Here is a 22,370-nt window from a genome sequence, read left to right on the forward strand (position 1 = left end):
TGGTGAGTTTGAAGTGAAAATTTGTTTTAGTTTTTTAGAGATATATTGTTAAAAAAGGTGACATGGTTGCTAGATTTTGAATAACTCGCTTTTTTGGCAGTCTTGATATGGCCTCTTTCCATAAGTTTATTACTGTTTGTTCTTGTTGCAAGCTGTGCACCATCTTACGTTAGTGTTAACACTTTTAGCATTGTAAACACCAGTATTGTTAGCATTGTAAGCACAAGTAATAAGTAATCAAATACATTGATTGCAAGAATCTCAATACACAATGATGCCAAATGGCTTTAAAATACAACGGAAACAGTAACCCGGAAATTTAGGCGGTACCGAGCTTGCAGCGTTCCCTAGTGTAGAAAACACCATCCATTATCAGTTAAAAATGTTAACAAAAATTTAACAATGGAGAAAATATGTAGATCAACTACAAGTAAGTTTTATATGCCTTTTAAAGCACTAAATATTTTATTTTAAAAGATCGTTGAATATTTTTAAACCAGCTTCACATTGCAAGAGGCAAATAATGACAAATATATTTACAAGAATTTTCAACTTATTAAACGAAAATAAACTCCTTACAGATTCAATAACTTTTTTAAATACTTCGAATAACTTTTCAACAAATTTTTTAAAAAAAAGTATTTCTTGAAATACTAAGTAGTGAGTATGAATCTAATGAATATGAGTATGAAACTAAGGAATAGGGTATGAAACTAAGCATTAAGCAGAAGAAATTCTAATAATTGCTTTAGAAACAATGACATCAAAATGTAGACACTATTCTGTATAAAATTAGTTACACATATAAACATTTTTATTGCATCCATATGATTCTTTTATATATTAAATTTTACTAATATCGATATAAATATAATTTCAGAACTATTTTTAAAAAGATAAAAATTACTGAGATAGTGAAAATAATGTAATTATCTTTAGCAGTTAAAATTAATAGCCTGATTAAATTTCATGTAATTGTTAATTAACTTTGCAACTTTTTATTAATTTTAAGACAGATTGATTATGAACAATCATGTAAGGAGAAAAACTGAATTCATTGCAGCAAATGCTGCAACTTACTCAATCTAGAACGGGAAAAAAAGCAGCAGCCCTTTTGCTTGGTTATTTACTTGGCTAAGTATATCTAATTTTAAAAATCCCTATGGACAGTGTTTTTTACACAAGGGAACGCTGCAAGCTCTATACTTATATACGCCTATACTTCCAGGTTACTGTTTCCGGTGTATTTTAAAGCCATTTGGCTTACAACGCGAACATTGTGTTTTGAGATTCTTGCAAATGTGGTATTTGATTACTTATTACTTGTGTTTACAATGCTAAAGGTGCTAACTCTAACGTAAAATGGTGCACAGCTTACAACAAGAACAAACAATAATAAACAAATGGAAAGAGGCCAAATCAGGACTGCCAAAAAAGGGAGTTATTCAAAATCTAGCAACCATGTCACCTTTTCAACAATACATCTCTAAAGAAATAAAACATAGTTTCAATTCTTACTCACTAGAATTACTTATCATTAATACCTTATTAAATACAACAGATTTGAGCGTAAAAATTATATAATTTACCGTAATTTATGGAAGAAACGTCGCGGCGTTTAAAAGTTTTAAAATTTTAATTGCGGCGTTTATGCCAGTTGCGGCGTTTACGATATTTTAAAAATAAATTTTACATTTTTCAAAGAAAAAAATTTTTTTTTTATCAAAATAGTTGCGAATTATGACAAAAGATGGCGCCACTACCGATAACCAACCACCCCTTAAAGAAAGTGGGTAGATCTCGATCTANTAAATTTTACATTTTTCAAAGAAAAAACATTTTTTTTTATCAAAATAGTTGCGAATTATGACAAAAGATGGCGCCACTACCGATAACCAACCACCCCTTAAAGAAAGTGGGTAGATCTCGATCTAGTTCCCGCCAACCGCGTGGTGGAAAGCTCTTTCTCATTTTTTCTCACTTTGTTATACTTTAATTTACATTTTAATTTCAGTAATATTTGTAAAGCATTAATTTAGTATATTTAATTTTTGCCGATGCATCGTTGTTATGGACGCGATTTATAAACTGATATCTTCTTATTTAAATAAAAGAGGTAATTTCCAAAAAATAAATAAATAAAATTAAAAAAAATATTTATAAAATATAAATATGTAGTAATTCGGCACTTAATCCGACCAATTTTTTTTTTAAAGAAATTTTTTTGATAAGAGAAAAAAAAATCAGTCATATTTTCTTCTTATTTGGAATTTTTTTCTCTTGAAGTAAGTAACTATATTTTATCTTTTAAAAATAAAAACATGAAGAGAAAAAATAATAAATCTGTATCAAACAAAACATAATTGAAAAGTAAAAACATCTGCATTTCCAATGAACAAAATAAAGAAATGCAAGTTGGGAGAAACTGATGAATCAATCTTGACAAGTGCTTTACTGTTTTTGTTCCCCTCCCCCATTTCCCTCTTCTGTTTGACCATAAATTAGCCACACCCTTTTGACATTGAAACTTCCTTCTCACTTGGTGTACAAAATGAATTCTATCCCTTTTGCTGCTTTTTTTTTTAATTCGATTTATTTATCTTTTTATTGCTTATTAACTGTTACTTTTTTTGTTAACTTGTTTTTTTATCGTTATTAGTTGTTTGCTTCTTTTTTGTAGTTCCTTGTTAGCTTTTTATTTTCCGAGATAAGCGTCTTTTGTTAAAACAAAATGTTATGTAAAAGAAAAAACGAGAACAATGATCTCGCTCTGAAGAAGAAACGATTATTTCTTTTTCGGATTATTTCATCTTGAATTATTTATCCTTCGGCTTATTTCTTCTTGATTATATCTTATCGATTATTATTTTAATTAATGAAATTTCTAAAGATGGGACGTTTTTAAATTCACTCCATCATAATCTACAATTGAAACTTAGCTAAATTTATTGGTTTTTCTGAAATTAACAGCGTAATTGAATTATCGTAATATACGGGCGCCATATTGGAATTTCCGGAAGAGATCCGAAATTCTGCAAATTCCGAAATTTCATCGGTCCCGTAAGTGCCGAATTTTGGGTCCTATACTATAATATAAAAAATCATTTATATTAAAGTAATATAAATATAGTTATTTAAATTTTTTACCTAACGAAGGCACCAACAGCCGATTGTAACATGTTGTTCTGAGCAGTTTGTCCAAAATATTCAATAGCAAATTCAATTTTTGATTTTATTATAATTATACATTTATAAATTTTAATTTATATTTTAAATTTAAAACATTAGTAGTATTTATAAGGAATTAATGTTATATATTCACTTTTGCCGCTAAATCGTTATTATGGGTGCGGCGTTTACAACGTGTGCGGCGTTTATCATGATTTTTTTTCTTTTAAGTCTCATTATCACAAGTGCGGCGTTTCTTCCATAAATTACGGTATTTCTTTTGTTGAAAACAAATTTATCCGTTTGAAAAGATCGCCTCGCAGCTTGTATTGAGCTCGAGATTGTTATTGTTTACATTTATATTGAAAACACAATCCATAGACAATTTATAGAAACAATTATGTAGAAAACAGTAAAATAACAATATACTAAATAATGAAGATGAATAGCAACATTGACATAATTTAAAATGTCATTTCATCATTAGAAGAAATGATTAATTTAGGGTTACCAAAAAAACATGCCAAATAATAAGTTAAACTTAAAGGAAGAAAACAAAAATAATAGAAAGAATGAATTATCAGAACAGATAAAAATTTGCCTCACAAAATGATAAAAATAAAGCATCCTCAATAATTATGAAAAAATTAAATAAACCACGCATGTAAACATTTAAATTGCAATTGAAATATTAAAGATAATGATGGGGTTCAAGTACACTAATAAATCAATAATATAAATATAGATTATAAAAAAAAAAGAATGATAAACAAAAAAGAAACTAATAAAGATATTTGAGCTCATAAATACCTTATTATTTAGATTTCACTAGCAGAATTGCTTTTGTCACTGGGCAAAAGAAATAACATTAACGGTAAAGTTGAAGTTAACACGCATGCGCTGAGCGATGATCCTACATGATTCCTAAAACACTCATTTGAAAGGCCTCTCATATTGCTGTCCGCTTGTGATTTCCTGCGGAATTCTTTCTTCTGACACTCTGCGGATATGACTGTTCCAGGAGTGTTCGGAATGTTTTGGGATGTCTTTAGGACGAAATTTGCTGTATGGGTATGATTAGTGACACTAAATTCCTAAAACTATATTTCTCTAACTAAAGTCATTATTTTTTCTGTTACTAATTCTGACCTCTCATACTGGCACTTGTATGAATATCTCATATGAAATAGAATTTTATTTGTTTTGTTAACTTTATTTTACTTTTTTCTGCTGCTATTCAAAATAACATAAACATATGTACCAAAACAAAAGGGAACAGCTACAATTTTTATACAAACGTAATACCTGAGAAATCACATCAATGAAATCATTATTAATTTTCAGTTCATATTTATAAGCTATGTGGAACAACAGAATGTTCAGTTCAAGAGGTTAGCCCAACTGGCCACCAAAAAAGAAGCTAGGAATAAATTTATATCAAAATTATAAAAATAGATTTAAAAAATTTTTACATTTATTTACTACTATTGTTATGCATATTTGAATCTTTTGTTCTGAATAAAAGAAAATTAGTGTATTATGTGTAGAAAAAAAAGCACAGTTTTACACTTTATGAATGAAAAAATGTTTTCTGATTACTGCTTGGTCACTAATTTCCACTGTGATGTAACTTTCCAACATGATTATCACTTGTGCAGGCATGTGATTCTTCTGCTAATTTGTGGAATTTTGCTAATCAATAATTTATACTCCGACGCATATTATTTCTCTGTAATATCCACAAAATTTTTCATTAATCTAAAGTAAAATTTTGTTACCTATGCAAAATCTTGTTAACGAGAAATTTATTTCACCCTAACCAGCATTCCTCTTTTGTCGTCCTCATGTCGTAACGATAACGTAATTACACTTGATAATGATTTTTTTTACACAGATTTTTTAGAGAAAAATACAATAAACATCTAAAACATCGTTCGCTAGAAGAAGAAAAAAAAACTTATTTTTTTAAAACATATTTTAGTTAGTAGCAATTTAGTTGCGAAATCCGATTTGTAACAGACCGATGTTATTTGATTATGACGATGTTATATATTTCCCCCCCCCCCTTTTTTTATTCCGTTTCAATTATATTGAATTATTTTTTAATATGATATTGCATCAGGGAAATTTTGAATCACACTTTTCAGTAATAATTTTTTAACACTCTAGATGACATCCTAAATCCATGCTTCAATCTCTTTTTTTCATTTTGCAGTTAATGCAATTAATATTCTCATTGTTTTTAAAATTTAGATTTTATCACAGAACTCAAAATTTTATTCGCTCCTTTGATTAATCACTATTTGATGCACTCGATTTGCTTCAATACCATTGTAAATCCATGCGGTGCATCAATTGTTATATAGGCTATTATAACTTCAAATTTTTTAAGTGTTTTTTTTTTAATCCTTTTATTTTTATACATTATTATTGCAACACCCAAAAGTCAATTTGTCATTTGTCAGTCACATTCTGATGCAATAATAGCACTGTTTTCACAGCTATTCATATTTACATGGTTTTTTTTAAATCCTGATATTTTCATACTTTAATGAGAAATTCGAATCTCCCATTTGAGTAGTTATTTCTTGACATGCTGAATTTGTGCTGAATCCATGCATCGTTTAATATTTAAAAAAAACTTTTTTTTGCATTTGTTGCTGTTGATTTTCGTATGATTTTTTAAAATTCCTGTATTATTATGATACCAGGGTTGCCACAGGCTACTAAAACGCGACTGTTTGCTACTATTTTTGTCTACTATTTATGTCGACTTTTTTTGCCTGAAAAGGCTAAAAAAGCAACTATTTTCAGGAATAGGCGACTATTGGGAGACTTTTTTACTCTTAGCGAAGTTCTTTTTATACTTATTCTTATTTTTCGTAGACCTACTGTTACTTTGCGATTGCTGCATAATCGCTGTTATCTTAAACTTTCGTTCTGAACTCAATAGATCAATGAAAAGAAAATATAAATTAAAAAAGTTTCTTCATTGGTTTTTTTTCAATTATTATTTTTCATTTTAAGCAATACAATTTAATAGGGGTATTTTGTATTTAATTTTGTTATAAAAAGTTAGTTTTTTTCAAATTTATTTAATGTAGGTAAGTATAATAATTTGATTATTTTTAAACCAATAAATGTTCAGTTGTTTTTATTTATGAAAAAATTGAAATAAAGCTTACCTTTATTTAACCCCTTATTTCCAAAGCGTCACGAAAAAACATCTACATGCAAACTCCGGCTAGGTGTTGTTTCGTGACTCTCCAGTTGTATTGGGTGGGGAAGGTAGCTTCGCGGTTGTTGGGGTTCATTGGGGTGGGGGGAGAAAATAGGATTGACAGTTAACATCAATTAGTTTCCTCTCCATGCATTGTTGAAAAGTCTTCTCCTAAGGTTGCTGTTCTTAACTTTAAAAATTGCAGGCATGGCTTTTGGCGACAGCGCCAAACACCAAATTTTATCTTCTAATGCAAACTTTATTGAAAGACACTGGTTTAAATCAACAAATCGATGTATCCTGTAATATAACGAAATGCTTCACGGCCCTTTTTTATAAAAAAATTAAATTAATAAATTCTAAATTGATGTTAAACTGGTTACAATTATTTAATCAATAAGAATTTATAATTTTCTCAAATTATAATTAAAACTGAAACACATAGCGTTTTTTTCTTCGTGGGAATTCCTAAGAACTGCTACACTTTAATAATTCTTTTTTCATAGCCGCACGGGTTTCTCATAGTGCAACCGCTAAGCAAACTTTGAATAATTATAGAACATATATTAATTTCTTTGGTTTAATCATTTTTCTTTGGATAAACCCTATAAATTTCAAAACAAAAATATTATTTTTTTTCATATCACATTATGTAATTTTATTTTCAAAACAAAACAAAAAAGATTTAATCGACGACTATGTTCATTTGTGGCAATTTGAATTGCTAAAATCGAGCTAAATGTAAGTATATATGAATTTTAAATTTTTTCTTTTAACTGAAATGTAAAATAAATTCTTGCCATATAGGATTTTCATGTCAAGTTTACTGACAAAAGTGCCTAAACTGACGAAACATTACTTCACTCCATATAACCACATGAAGTATTCCCTATTCATAGGATGAACAAGAAAGCTGTTTAATTAATTCCGTCAAACATTGATGACATTCCTTTTATACTTGTTAAAATACATTCGTGTAAAAAAAAAACACTTTTGTAACAAAAAAAGCGTTTGTAATTAGCATATACAGAAATTTGTTTGATATTTCAACTTAATTACCTAATACAATTCCTAATACAATTACAATTTCTCTTGTTTATTTCGGGTTAATCTCCGTCACTTTCGGTTTCGTTTGTCCCGGGATGATTTCCGCTTTTTTGAAGCCATTTATCACAGTTTCTTTTTCTCTTTTAATTGCTGACAGCTTAAAGGCAGTGGTATAATTTTTCCTCTTAATGGGAGGCATTTAAAATGGATAACTTAAATACAAGTTATGTTAAAACAAAACGAAAATAGTATTAACGAAACAAAAATATTGACGAAAGAAAAATATGAATAAAACAAAAACACGCATGAGAACTGAAGATAAAACAATAAAAAAACGTAATAATAATAAGCTGAGGAAGATAATGGAAATCAAACAGAAATATGAGCAATGAAAAAAAAAACAATAAAAAGCTCCCTCCCAAGCATTTAAAACAAGTTTCTAGCAATTCCTCCCCCTATTTTCGCTTCTCAAATCAGGTTTCTTTTTTCAATTGACTCAGCCTTGGACGGGTCTTTCTTTTATCCCTGTCTAAAATTCTTTTTGAACATTCTAATTGTAAGATTATTGAAGGTCATTCCAAGCTCATCAGCATGCTTTATTTACCAAACATTCACATGTTTTTAACAACCAGCTGAAGAAAAAAGGGGAGTGGAGAGAGGCATCCATGACAAGTGGAAGAGTCATATTTCCTGGAAAGAAGGGGGTGGGGGAGCATTTGTTTTACAGTTACCTTATCACTGGCCCCACCCTGATTTTCTTCATTCATTCCTTTCTGATTTATGCTTCTCCACTCCACGCCCATTTCCTACACTCAACAGCTGTCCATATGGCAGAAGGGAAAGAGAGACTTTGTTCTCTTGTGGATAGTGGTCTCCAGAAAATGATTCCAAGAAAGGATTAGGGAGGGGAAAATTCCAGGTGCGCTGACTATTCCTTGGAGTGACATTAAGCATGAAAAAATAAATAAAAAGTACAATAACAGGTGGAAAAAATGAAGATGAAATTTCCAGTGTAGTTTCTAAAAAGCAAAATTTTTTGAAAAAAAAAAAAAGTAATACTATATAGGCCGCCCCGTTAGATACGCCTTCCTACTAAATTTTCAAGTTTTAAATCACTAACGCTGCGGCCTATCTCCGCGAAATTACGGTAGTACTTAAAGTTTTTTTTTAATTTTATTAAAATTCTTTCAATACTTGTTTGTTTTATAATTTGTTAGATAGTCAGTGTCATTTTTAAAGAAATAAGTCTTTAGTCAATTTTATTTTCAAAAACGGAAATAATGATAAATAAGTAAAAATATTTTTACATTTATTCAGGATAGAATTTGACCATTAGTTAATACTACTTTATATTATTTTAAATAATTGAATAAAAGAGGGTCTAATGATGTTTCAAAAGCGTGGTTTTTTTCCAACAAATAATTTAAAAAAAATAATTTTTTTTCTAAAGTGAACATTTCTTTGGTTTGTTTTCTACTTTCGTTTTTTTTTCTTTTAAGTTTAATGCACGTATGTAAAATATTTTGTTACAGTATAATTATTTTTAAACCAATAGTAAATCTTAAATCCTTTTTAATTTAAGAGAAATGAAATAAATCTTGGGTTTGCTTTTACTTTGACTTCTTTATTATTTTAATTGAAAAAATTAAGCAATGATATTGATATTATAGTAGTATATGTTTAGAATTAATATTTTCTTTTGTAATAGATTTATTCCTTTTTATTTATTTTTGATTGATTTCCCATAGGTAATTTCTGAACATATGCTAAATCGCGATGTCTGACGGACGATGTATCACAATTTAAAACTTCTGACATCAACCAATCCTTATCATAGTATTTGACAATTAAGCTACAATTTTAATTATTTGGCTACTATTTTTGATAAATTTTTGCTCCTGTTCAGGCAACTATTTTTATAGTTTTAGGCAACTATTTTCATGCTTGAGGATACTAAAAGCAACTATTTTTGTTAATTTTTTACTGTGGCAACCCTGTGATACAAGAAATTAAAACCGCTTGCCTGAGTATTCACTATTTGATGCGATAATTCACAAGATAGGAAACAAGAAATTCAAATCTCGCAGTTGAGTAATTATTTTTGACAAGGTGGATTTGTGTTAAATCAATGTCGCATTTAATAAAAATAAAAATAAAAAATTTGCAATTTTTGCTGCTGATTTTCACATGATTTTTTTAAATTTCTGATTATTCAGTATTTGACGTGATAATTCTAACATTTTTTTTAAAAGGTTTTTCGGCAGCTGTCACTGTTAATTTTCGCATATTTTTTAAAATCTTGATATTTTTGATAAGATATTATTCAATACAGCATGTGAATCTCGAAACATTTAATTAACCGTTGATGAAAATAAGTTTATTTGATGAAGTAAAATACCTTTCTTCACATTTTATAAATGTTGCTTTGAGTCTTTTATTTATCTGCTATGTACTAAAAGAAAGAAGAAAAAAAAAACGGATTGAAAAAACATTTTAGATAATTTCTTCTTCCAGCAATCACATGTCTGCCTATGTATAGAATGCTGTACTGTGGTTTATACTTAAAAGATAACTTGATCCCTCATTTGAATCATTTGTGCACTCATACTGCACAAATCAAAATTTTCTATGTGTAAATTATTGTGAAAATCACATTCTGCATCTGTTTCTGGCATTTACTATCATACTATAAAGTTTTAGCGCTTGCTAAATGCCCGAAACTATTTTGTACAAAATTCATACTGAGCAACTGACAAAATGAATATTGCCTACATAGAAGTTTTGGAATATTTAGTAAATAGCAAAAAATATACTGGTTAACACAGAGAATGGTTTTGTATAAAAGATGATTATCTAGGTTTTATTGTATGTTCTTATACTGTCTCAAATCATGTTTATACCATTAAAACAAGTTTCTACTAGTCTGCTGACAGTTTAATTTTAATTCTGATTATTTATTATAACTTTCATAAATAGTTACTCTTTGAATGTTTTCTAGTGATAGAGCTTTAGATTTACTTTTGACACTAAACAACTCCTTCACCAATGGTATTCTATGGCATGGAATTTCAGGTCAAAAAATTACAAATTTAGAAAAAGGATCATGTGTGTATGTCTCACTTGAAGCTATTGCAGTGCGACCAGGATTGCAGGTTTGCAATAACTTTTTTATGCATAATTTATTAGGTGGAAAATAGTATACATTATTTTAATGGAATAATACTGAGAAGACAGGGGCGTACGCAAGGGGGGTGTTTAGTGATTTCAACTCCCTCCTTGATCAGACAAAATGGCAAAAATAAAAATTTTAGTAGAAATTATGCAGGTTATTATTTTTTAAGACTATATAAATTTATTTGCCTCATGCCTACTTTTTTTCTCACGGTATTTCTCAGAATACTGAAAAAAACATTTACTATAATAGGTTTTTTGAAATCAAATTCACGTGATACTGTTATGGGCGAGTCCCGATTGCTGGTTCTTTTCAGTCCGATAGTTTTCGAGACTGGCTAGCATTTGCGAGGTCTTTACGCGATGATTCTGGAATCCTAAACATTCTGCCATCTTGAATCAATTCGAGAATTTTGGAGATGCGGTGAAAATTATATAAAAGGGGGAACGGAGTACAAAGGAGTTAGCTAATGAGACTGAGAGTTATCTCTGTCTGTAGAAAAATCACGCTAATTTTCCCTAATCAACACCCGAAACATATTTCAGAGTTAGTGCATTTATTCGATTTATAGAAAATTTTATAACACAATGACTTAAGATTTGTATCGCATCGTAATAATTTGAAAGGATTTCAGTGCCTTCTTCCTGCCGATCCTTTCATTTGCCAACCTTCAAATATAAAGGCTTTTGAAGCACTAGTGGAATTTTGCGCTCAAGATTTGGATACCTGTAAAGAAAGCCTTAAGTCTGAACTAAAACTCTGGTACAAAAGTTTAAAAAGGATTAGTGAAGACGGAGGTAGTGTTCCAAAAACTGCGGCGGATGCTCTTGGAATGTGCGATAAAGATATAACACCAAACATTTTCAAACTCCTAGAAATATTGGTCGTTCTACCTGTTTCAACGAGTGCAAACGAAAGATCCTTTTCAACTTTACGTCGTTGAAAGACATTTACACAATAAAACGGGTAATAATAGAATTAATAGATTGGCGCTCTTAAAAATTCATAGAAAATTTACCCCAGCTGTAGAAGACATTTTAAACGAACTTGCAAAAAAAAAAAAAAAAAAAAAACGTCATTTGGATATTACTGTATAAATCAATAAATGTTTGTAAACTGGTTTAATTCCTTATTTGTTGGTAAGTTATCTTTTCTTATTTTTTGGTCAAATTCATTGGTTTTCTATAGAATATTCACATTTATACGGTTATTATTTAGGTAGCTGTTACATTATGAGTACTTTTTTCTGGCTTGATTAATTCCTACTTTTTAATAAAAAATTAAATATTTTACCTCTTATTATAAAAAAAAATTATGTTCTTAAACTTAAAAAATCAAATCAAAATTTAACTAAACAATGTTGTCTAAATTAAAAGTCAAAATTGTCTAACTGTCTAAATTAGGGAAATAATAGTGCTTTATTACATACTCGAATTTCTTTTAGTAGTTTCAGAAAATTATGAACACCCCCCTTGAAAAAATTCTGCATATGCCACTGAGAAGACTAATAATTATTTTTAAATGTGTGTGTGTGAATGTAGGAAAAACTTTTTTTCTATGATATGTATATTATTTTCTATAAATATTTTCATTTTTAATGTAAAGTTTCACCCTTTAACTGATGTGTTACTTGGGAAAATTTCTCAGCTAGGCACATTGTCTCCATACAATTATATGACTTTTTTAGAATTTAATAATTCAGAAACTATTCATTCTATTATTCTCAAATTTTGCCATTTAAAATTATATTCTTTAAAAGGACATAAACATTTGTATATTATACTATAATTAAATAAAATAATAAATATTTATTAAAAAAAAATTTTTTTTTTTTGGAATTATCTTTTGAAAATGAATTTTATCATTCTGTACAAAAAATTTTCGATTTGCTTAAAAAGTTCTTAAGTTATGGCATATTACGAAAAAAGTGAAATTAACATTAAAGTGTCCAAATTTTCAATCGCTCTCTTTGAGAAACTATTGGGAACACATTTTGAGAGTCAGAAATCCAAATCTATGTTTGTTCATAGAAAGTACATTTTTGCATATGATTTCATTACTACTTATAATATCGTCTGTACTCATTAATTAGCATATTTATGGTTAGACCCTTGTAATATCATGATTGAGTACTAGTACATGATAATCTGATCATTTGATCAAAAGTTATTCAGGGTGTTTCTTTTCTGTTCTCTGTACATGTTTTTCAACATAATAACCATAGTTTTCTTATATTCCGTTCTTTCCCTCCAATAACTTCTTTGCATTGAACTACATTCATATATTATTTCTATCAGTCTTCTATCTTATAGGTTGAACATTAACAAATGCGTATTAGTGTGAAATACATACCTTTGTTTTAGCTATAATTTATATTTTGTATACAACTAGGTATGAAAGTGCAAGGGATAGTTATCATAAAAAATTTTTATTTCTTCTCTCAATAACTAATTTTGTATTTTACATTGTATAATTTGTATTTAATTGCAGTATGTTAGATATAATACAGCTTACATAGTGTTTCTGATAATTAAAATTTCATTCAATGTTTTTTGTAGTGTGTTGTATCTTTTTGAAATTACTTTAATCCATAAAACATATGTAGTGAATAATTCTAAATCTAAGTATTAGAGAAGCCCCACAAAACATTTTAGATTTATCTATTTAGTCATGATAATGTCTCTCACCTTTTGAACACAAAAATTTTATTTCTGTTTTTAGGGTCTTTCTGGACTCACTATAAAAGAATTGTTCTTAAACAGAATTGAAGATTTTGCGGACTTTGCTCATGTATTTGCTACGTTAGATGATGAATGCAAACTACCGGAATTAACTCTTCCTGCATCTTTTCAATCCTTATCTATAAAATAAAACTACCTGTACATTTAATATTATCTAAGAAGATATTTTAATTCAATATATTGAAAATATTTATAATTGCATAGATACTTTAGTAAGTTACTCATTTGTATAATTTAAATAAAATCAGTATTTTTATCTTGTTTGATAATTTCTTGGACTTGTTTCAGTGATTTTAAATGCATGGGATATTTAATAGCTCATAAATACTCTGTTCATTCGCTTGAATTCATTAAGACTTATTATTTTGTATAAGGTTCATTCAAATAAAAGTGGCATTGTAATAACTCCACCATTTGAAGAGAAAGATGACTGCACAAGTCCCTATAAAGGACGCACAGTGCTGGGAATGCATACGATATTGTCAGATCCGACCAGGTGCTTGTGGGGACATATTAAAAGGCATTGTTCACGTCATGGATGTCTCCAAACGGTGTCAAGTACATTATAGTGCAATTTTTGACAGCCAAAAATGTTAGTGCTAAAGAAATTGTTCATCGAATGCAAATTGTGTATGGCACAGAGTATATGTCTCGTAGATCCGTATTCCGTTAGTGAAGGGACGGTAATGACGACTAGTCACGATCTGGTTAAGCACTTGTGGTTATCACCTAGAAAACAGTTGTAGAAATTGTTCGTCAAGTGCAAATTGTGTATGGTACAGATTATATGTGTTGTGAGAAATAATCAGCAAATCACTATTCGAGAAATAGTGGAGGAATTATCTATGATCAAAAGAAGTGTTCACAAAATACTGCATAAGAGTTTGCAATACCGAAAGGTTTGGGCATACTTTGTGCCAAAACATTTCACAGAGGAGCAGATTAGATTCATCTCATGTCTGTTTCCTTGAACATCTAATGTGGTACCACAAAGTGGGGAACCAATTCCTTTCAAGGATCGTTACCTCTGAGGAAACACGGTGCTATCACTCTCATCCAGCCACCAAAAGCATGAGCATGGAATGTAAAGTTAACATGCTTCTTTGACGTTGATGACCTGATTCTCTAGCGTCGATTGTTTATTGGTTGGAAGGGCTACCTACTGGCATGACTGTCACTACTGCCACATACTTTGCTGCATTGCATGAACTGATCAAAGAATATCAAGTACCACCAACATGGCATGCTTGTCACATGGGGTTATCCACTTGCATGATAATGCTCGTCCTCATGTGACTATGGCATGCCAAACATTGTCGCGGTAATCCCGCTGGGAGATTCTCAAACGCCCCTTATAGTCCGGACCCCTCGCCGTGTGACTATCACATCTTCGGTCCACTCAAGAAAACTCTAAAGGGACAGTGATTTGCCGAGGATAGTGAGGTCAAAGCTGCCTTTGAGAATTGGTTCCACAACCAACCCGGAACTTCTTATTCCATGATCAATTATCTTGTGAACTGCTGAGACACTTGTATCAACCTATAAGGTGACTCTGTCTCTATCTGTTACGTCTGTATTTTTTATTTTTTGTACTAAATAATATTGAACCATTTATCAAAGCGACTGTAGTACCACTTTCATTTAGGTGACCCTTATATTAATAACTATATGTTTAACTACTTTAGTTACTAAATGATTTATACTGAAAATAATTAGCTTGAAAAGTGTTTCTCCTTGTCATACAAAGAAAAATGTGGACTGATAATGTAACAGAATCAGATATACTCTTTTCATGGTGTTTACGGCGAATAAAGAGTGGACTGTAAATTTAACAGATATTTTATTACAGGAGGTTCACTATAGAATGTCCTCAACAAAGAAGGATATATTTTAATTGATATCCATAGTTTTATTATAGGACGCTCACCATAGAGCATCCTCATCATAGAACGAACAAGTAAATAATAAAAAAACATTAAGAAACAGTCGTCAAATTGGCGAACTATCTTTTACATGGCGGCAACAACAAATTTAGATTCATGACATTTAGCATTTTCCCACGCATTGAATAATTATGCTATTTAATTGATCATTAAAAAAAATGTTAGAATTTCAAGCAATTTGATGGTTTTAAGAATAAAACATTGTTATTATTATTCAATACGAGTTCACAATATACAAGTGTAAGTAACAATATAACAAGTTTTTTTTTAAGTATCAAACTCACACAGTTAACAAATCAAAATGATTCCATTGGGATCAAGCATAATTTATATGTCCCTGTAGAAGTGCTAATTATAGCTACACGTACATTATTATCTTAACTTCTAATAACTTTTATTACATGACATAAAGGCCAATTACACACGGGTGTACTGTCTTATTTTAAAATATAGCCATGCTGCCTGAGACAATTTTAAAATATAGCCATGCTGCCTGAGACAATTTTAATTTTCTCAAAGTTCCATTTGTATCTCTGTTGGAGGTGATTTAAATAATCATGTTTCTAGTTCCTCCAAACTGCTTGAACAAACTTAGTTAAAAATTTCCACCTACTTATAATATGAAAATATGCCTGAGTAAGACTATTAAGATCACTAGGGTCAGATGATAAAGGAGTTAGTGGTCGCAAGTTCAAGATTGATTCAATTTGATTGCTAACAGTTTCAAATTGAATTTATTCCTCATACGTTAATTTGGTAGTTACTACTACTCTTTTAAAATAAAATTTAAAGGATTTAACGCCTGGATTCCAGATACCCCCGAAATTAATTGCTCTAGGCGGAATAAACTTCCATATTATTTCTTTCGATGAACAATAGTCATTTAACTTATCTTTTGATTTTTCAACTAAGTTATAACCTTTTTAACTTGGCACCCACCATATTTGTAGCGTTGTCAGTAATCAAAGCACTACTCTTTTCATGGCGCGAAAAAAATCTTTTTAAACAAGCTATTAGCGCACCTGAAGTTAAATCATCTCATCTACCATTACTAAGTGGACAGCCTTAGTGGCCATCAAATAAATATCGTGATGTAAATTTTGTGATAGATTCCTTTACGTTGATTTTTATATTTAATTAAAAATGGCCCCGTGAAATCGATCCCTGTTTTATTAATACTGCACCAGGGGCTCTGATGGCAGATTTCCCGTTATTTGATTAGCAACTATAGGTTTTTGTATAAAACAAACAACACAACTGTGGAAAATCTTTCTAGCTAAATTTCTACCTTGAATAGGTTAAAACTTTTCTCTAACAAAATTCTGTCCCGCAGTGGACTGATCGTTAAGATACGGTTCCCAGCAGATCACCGAAGTCAAGCATCACTGGCTGCGGTCAGTGTGCGGGTGGGTGACCACTTGGATCAGCCTGCGTAGGGGCCGAGGGTGTGCGGTATTGGTTCTCGTTAAACTGTTCTACCGTAAAATGCTCGACTTCGCGTGCAGGTCGTTGGGCTACCGAAGCGGGGGTGCCATCCCCTCTGCAGAGGATCAAAATTGTGATGGCATGTCTTCGGATCATCCTCAGGGATGTTTCCCAGACCGTCGCCAATAGCCCATTGTGCAGCTCTAGTGCGACGTAAGTGAACAACAACAACTAACAAAATTCAACAAGGCCTGTGGCCCTGCATGCAAACATTTTATATGATAATGTTGCATAAGCAAATTACAGGGTTCCCACGGTACTTTAAAGTCCTTGAATTTTGTTAAAAGCAGTAAAAAAATAATAAATGAATTCAAAGGAAAATTATAGAAATTCTGATAGATACAATTTTTAATGCTTGAAGTGAAAAGGGGTTAAAGAAGATGTAAAACTTTTCTCTCCTAGATTTTTCCCATCCGATTATTGTTCATCCCTCTGATGTTTTGAAAGCTGAAATTTCTAGCAAATTTTAGGTTTTGTAGTCATAGTTTTCGAATGACATCTAGTGTTTAATTGATTTAGAAATATGTTCAATGTGTTAACTTCGTTATTACGACAGGTTAATATTGTTATCCTATTTGTTCTTTTAATTTACTTATGAAGGGTAATTAATTTTTTATTATTTTTAATAAAATTTTTACATTCAGTTTTTACTGTTAAATAAATAAAATTTAGTTCTACAGGTTTCATTGATTATGAATAAACATTGTGATTCACATTAAACTGTTTCTTGATTTACGGATCGGAATTCATATAAAATGTTCTATGAATTGCAATTTAAATGAAAGTGATTTATGAATCACATATTGAATATTACTTTAAAGTGATTCTCAAATTTTTCATCGGGAGTCACACATCATGATTCCAATTAAAGTTATTTCTGAATCATATAACGTGATACGTATTTAAGTAATTTCAGAATCATGCCTAACAGTTTTCATTCTAGTAGTTTACAAATCACGCATTGCGATTCACAAAAGAGAGATTTGAGAATTATCACTTGCACTACTCATCAAAATGATTTAAGAATCACTCATAGCTGTTCTATATTAAGCACCTTTTGATTCATAAATTGCAATTTGCATCATAATGATCACAATTCGCATGAAAACTATTAGCTAATCACGCAACAGAATTCATACTAAAGTGATTTATGTATCACACATTGTGATTTACGTCTTGTTAGTTCGTGCGTTTTGTATCATTTGCTATTCATATTGTTCCGATTTAAGAAACATAAACCGCAATTCAATTTACAAATCACACATTGTGATACGTAATCTTTGAGACTTACTTCACCTTTCTTATAATTTTGATTTACATATAGTATATCTAGATTCGTAATACTGAGTGAAATGGGCGATGTACGTCTGGAGTTTTACTCCTGGAAGGGTCACCCATGGCGAGAAGGCCGTTCCATTACTCTCAGCTAAAGTCAACAGGCGAAGGAGCCAACTCAGACTTCTGCCAGCATGGTGCTCCAGTCATAGGCAGGGCCGTCTTAATAGCAAGCAGGCCACCCGGGCACAGAAATGTTTTGGGCCCCTATTACATTTCATACTGTTTAAAATAGAACTAAAAAACTTCACATGCATAAAATTAAGCATTTTTAAGATATGCAATATTTTTAACGAAGTTGAACACATTTTTATAGCCCCAAAAACTCAATGCACATAAAATAAAGCATTTTTAAACTAGGCATAATTTTTCTTAAAAAAATGAGATGCTAACAAATTGCAATCCTCAAATAGTAAGTAATTTTCAAAACGAAGAAGCTAACTAAAATAAGTAAATTAAAAAGCATAGGGGTATAAAAAAAATTTTTGTATTTTATTTTGTAACCGACCCAATTTTTGGGTTTACGACTACCAATGTTCAATTCCGCAGCCTTGTAATTTTGAACCAATCCAGAAGACAAGGAAACTCCTGGATCGGTACCCCCAGAGGTATGACTTGCTATGGGAACATGGAGGCGTCTGTGACTCGACAGACTTAACGTGCATCAATCACCATTTACTACACGGGGAGTTTTCGGCTGGCGGAGATCGAACCTACGAACTCTTATACATGGGCCCAGTGCCCTACCAAGCAGGCTATCCCGGCCAAGGGTTAAACAATTTTTTCATTTTTTATTATAACCGTCATTGAACAGCCGACCCAATTTTTGGGTTTACGACTTCTAATGTTCAACTCTGTAGCCTTTTACTTTTGAACTCAATATAGAAAACAAAGGAGCTCTTGTATCAAGTATCGGGAGAAATTTTGCATTCGTGGAGTACTTTTTCAGTGGAACTAACCCGCATTTACATTACATGGAGATGAAGACCACGAGAGCCTCCCACGGTTAGTCTGACGGCAAAGGGACTCTAACCCATGATCCGTCTGCCACTGAGGATATTTCACGTCAGCACTGTGGTCTGTGCAAGCCGGATGCAGATTCGTATCGACCAGCCATCATTGAATTCGAACCCGGTTCACCTCATTGGAAGGCGAACGCTCTATCCCCTGAGCCATCGCGGCTAGGGTATAGCAGTTAAAAAAATTCAAAAGGTATGAATTGTTTCGTCAAACTATTAAAAAGTCAGTTATTATAATATTAATATTTAAACATCTTTCAATGCATATCAGACATAACCAGTTTAAAAGTTGCTGTCGTATGATTCGAAACACTTTCAATTATTACTTTAATTAACTATAAATACTGAACAGAGTTGGTTGAGAAGCATATTTAGCTGTTGTTGTAATTCATTTACGTCACACTGGAGCTGCACAACGGGCTATTGGTGACGGTCTGGGAAAGATCCCTGGAGGATGATCCAAAGACATGCCATCACAATTTTGATCCTCTGATGAGGGGATGGCACACCCGCTTCGGTATCCCAATGACCTGCACGCGAAGTTGAGCACTTTACGGTAGAACAGTTTAACGAGGACCCATACCGCACATCCTCGGTCCCTACGCAGACTGATCCAAGTGGTTACCCACCCTCACACTGACCGTAGCCAGTGATGCTTGACTTCTGTGATCTCAAGCATATTCAGAGACATTATCACTTAGGGAGTTGAGCACTTAAAAACTTCATTTTAACGAAGAAAAATAGATTTTGGCTGACTTTTTATTTTTCCTAGTGATAAACTATTCAAACTATTGGTGTTTGTATGGTAATCAATCATTATTCTTAGGAAGAAAAAAAATACGCACTTTTTACACTAGTATATATATATCCCAGAAAGCATGCAACCTTACGGCTACCTTTTGTCAGAATTTTCTTCTTATTGTCGAACGAAAGTGTTTGTACTGAAAACCTTTTTTTAATAAGGCAAAAATATTGCAGTTTTTAAACCTTTCATCCTAAAAGGATTATTTTTTAAGACTTTAAATAAGTGTTGTCACTTAAGTAAAATGGTCACTTAGCTGACGTCACACTAACGATAGGATCAAACCGCATTGCTCATTAAAATTTCATGACAAGGTGGATTTTAGCTGAGCATGCAAGACTTAGTGAAAAGAAAGGTTTAAGAGTATTTTCACCTTAAGACTAGCTTTACTAAAGGATTTTTTTTTCATGCTTGAAAACTCCAAGTCAACCTCGATTTAAGGTTTTTATATAGAAGGTTGTTTTCAAAGGTTTTGGACTAGGGTAATGTGCTTAGAATAGAGCAGATTGCCACAGATCTCGTTTTAAGGTTAGAAGATTTACACGTAAGGCACATAACCAACATTTTTAGGTTTACATTAAAAGATTTTTGCTGAGTGAAAATAAACCATATTTTGCTATTTGAAATTTATTTTAAAAATTATATAATGCAAAGTTGTTTATTCTTAGTTGTTTTTTAAATACAATTTATAAAAGGTAAGATTCTCAAGGGCCCCCTGAGTGCCTGGGGCCCCTGGGCACTGTCCGGGTGTGCCCATGCGTAAAGACGATACTGGTCATAGGACTTCAGAAGCTGCATTATTACCCTAACCATGAATTTTATGTCTTGTTCTAACTCTCATACTGCCTCGATCATCGCGCAGGATAAAAAGGATCACGTTTGTGGCTTTGGAAGCGGACCACGCTCGAGAAATAAACTACCTTCCTCAAGTACTTCCAATGGAACTCTGAAAATACTTCAATGTAACATCAATGGGATCTCAACCGCAGCCTCAAGAGTCAAACTAGATCAGGTGTTGGAACTTGCAAACACCCATGGGGTACAGATTGTTGCCCTCCAAGAAACCAAATTAAATAACAATGTGTCACTTAAAGTAAAGGGATATAACATCTCCCGCTGTGATAAACAAGGTAATGGAGATGGCCTTACGTTTCTCATCAGAGACATTAATTATAGGAGCTTACATCAATAGCTTATTGGGATCAAATTCTGACCTTAAGACGTAGGGAATCCAGGTGGCTTGGAGAGGTAAGTTGCTTAACATAATCAATCTTTATCATCCACCAAATAACAAAGATCTTCCAACTAATTTTTGCAATGGCTTTGTTGATAACACTATTCTCATTGGGGATCTTAACGCAAAGCACGCAATTTGGGGTTGCTCAGATCAAAATCAGAGAGGTAATGACCTCATAAACTTACTGGATGATAGCGGCTTTACTTTACTCAATGATGAAGCAGCAACGCACTTCTCTTACAGTTACAACACTTCCGAGGCACTTGATATCGCCTCAGTTACTCCTGATATTTCTCCTGGCTACAAGTGGTCAGTGCTGGAGAACATTGGTAGTGACCACCTATCTATTGTGTTTGAATTCTGCAAGCGTCAACGAATACAAAAAACAAGCAGAAGGTATTGGAATTTCAAAAAAGCTGATTGGAGCAGTTTCACTACAAAGCTAGATAATGAAACAACCACACTGCTTGAAGAGGATATAAATTGCAATTAGAAATCTTTCAAATATGCCATATTACAGACAGCTCGTAAGACAATTCCAAGAGGTAATGTGAAGAATTATATTTTCAATCATAATTCTCCTCAGTTAAAGCCGTTGTTGGACAAGAAGAATCAACTGATCACAGAGCTAACCAACTCTACTAATGTTTATTCCAGAATTGAGCTAAACAGGGTCAATGCAGACGTCAGAAGATCTTACGCTGAAAACAAAAGATTGAAATGGTTGGAACTTTGCTCCAAGCTCGACTCAAGATCATCTGACACTAAACTTGGGAAAATTGTTAAGAGCCTCAAACGCAATAAGGAAGAACAGCTACGTGAAAAATGTAACACCATTGTTGACGAAAATGGTAATCTTGCACAAGACGACAAATCGGCTGCTAACCTATTAGGTTTATTTTATCAGGATACAAGCACCTTGAATTTTTCCAAGCAGGATTCAAAGGTCAAAAATAAGGCCATAAACGTTTTACATGTCTGTCGCACCTCTTCAACAAAATACACAATCTTCACAAATAACTTTAATTTGCACGAATTGATGTGTGCATTGAATGAAGCAAATCTTAACATGTCCCCGGCGCCGGGCGGCATCCATGGTCAAATGCTAAAACATCTGGGTAGGAAGTTTTTGAGTAGATTCCTGGACATCATAAATCAATCCTGGCGTCTAGTTCGCCTTCCCAATGAGTGGAAAAGAGCG

At 31.8% G+C, this 22,370-nt stretch overlaps 1 protein-coding gene across 2 annotated transcripts in view; it reads left to right on the forward strand.

Annotated features, from left to right (window-relative positions):
* The window catches only part of LOC107437476 (trafficking protein particle complex subunit 13), a gene marked incomplete at its 5' end in the record, with an annotated part of 75,232 nt that extends 61,628 nt beyond the window's left edge, over positions 1-13,604 (forward strand). The window contains 2 exon segments of one of the 2 annotated variants that reach the window (XM_071187588.1): positions 10,434-10,587; positions 13,329-13,604. In XM_071187588.1, coding sequence (XP_071043689.1) covers positions 10,434-10,587; positions 13,329-13,478 — 304 coding nt within the window. 2 annotated transcript variants of the gene reach the window in all.
* Between the last annotated feature and the right edge of the window lie 8,766 nt (positions 13,605-22,370).

This window comes from Parasteatoda tepidariorum, chromosome X1 (assembly GCF_043381705.1).
Source record: "Parasteatoda tepidariorum isolate YZ-2023 chromosome X1, CAS_Ptep_4.0, whole genome shotgun sequence".
Lineage (NCBI taxonomy): Eukaryota > Metazoa > Arthropoda > Arachnida > Araneae > Theridiidae > Parasteatoda > Parasteatoda tepidariorum.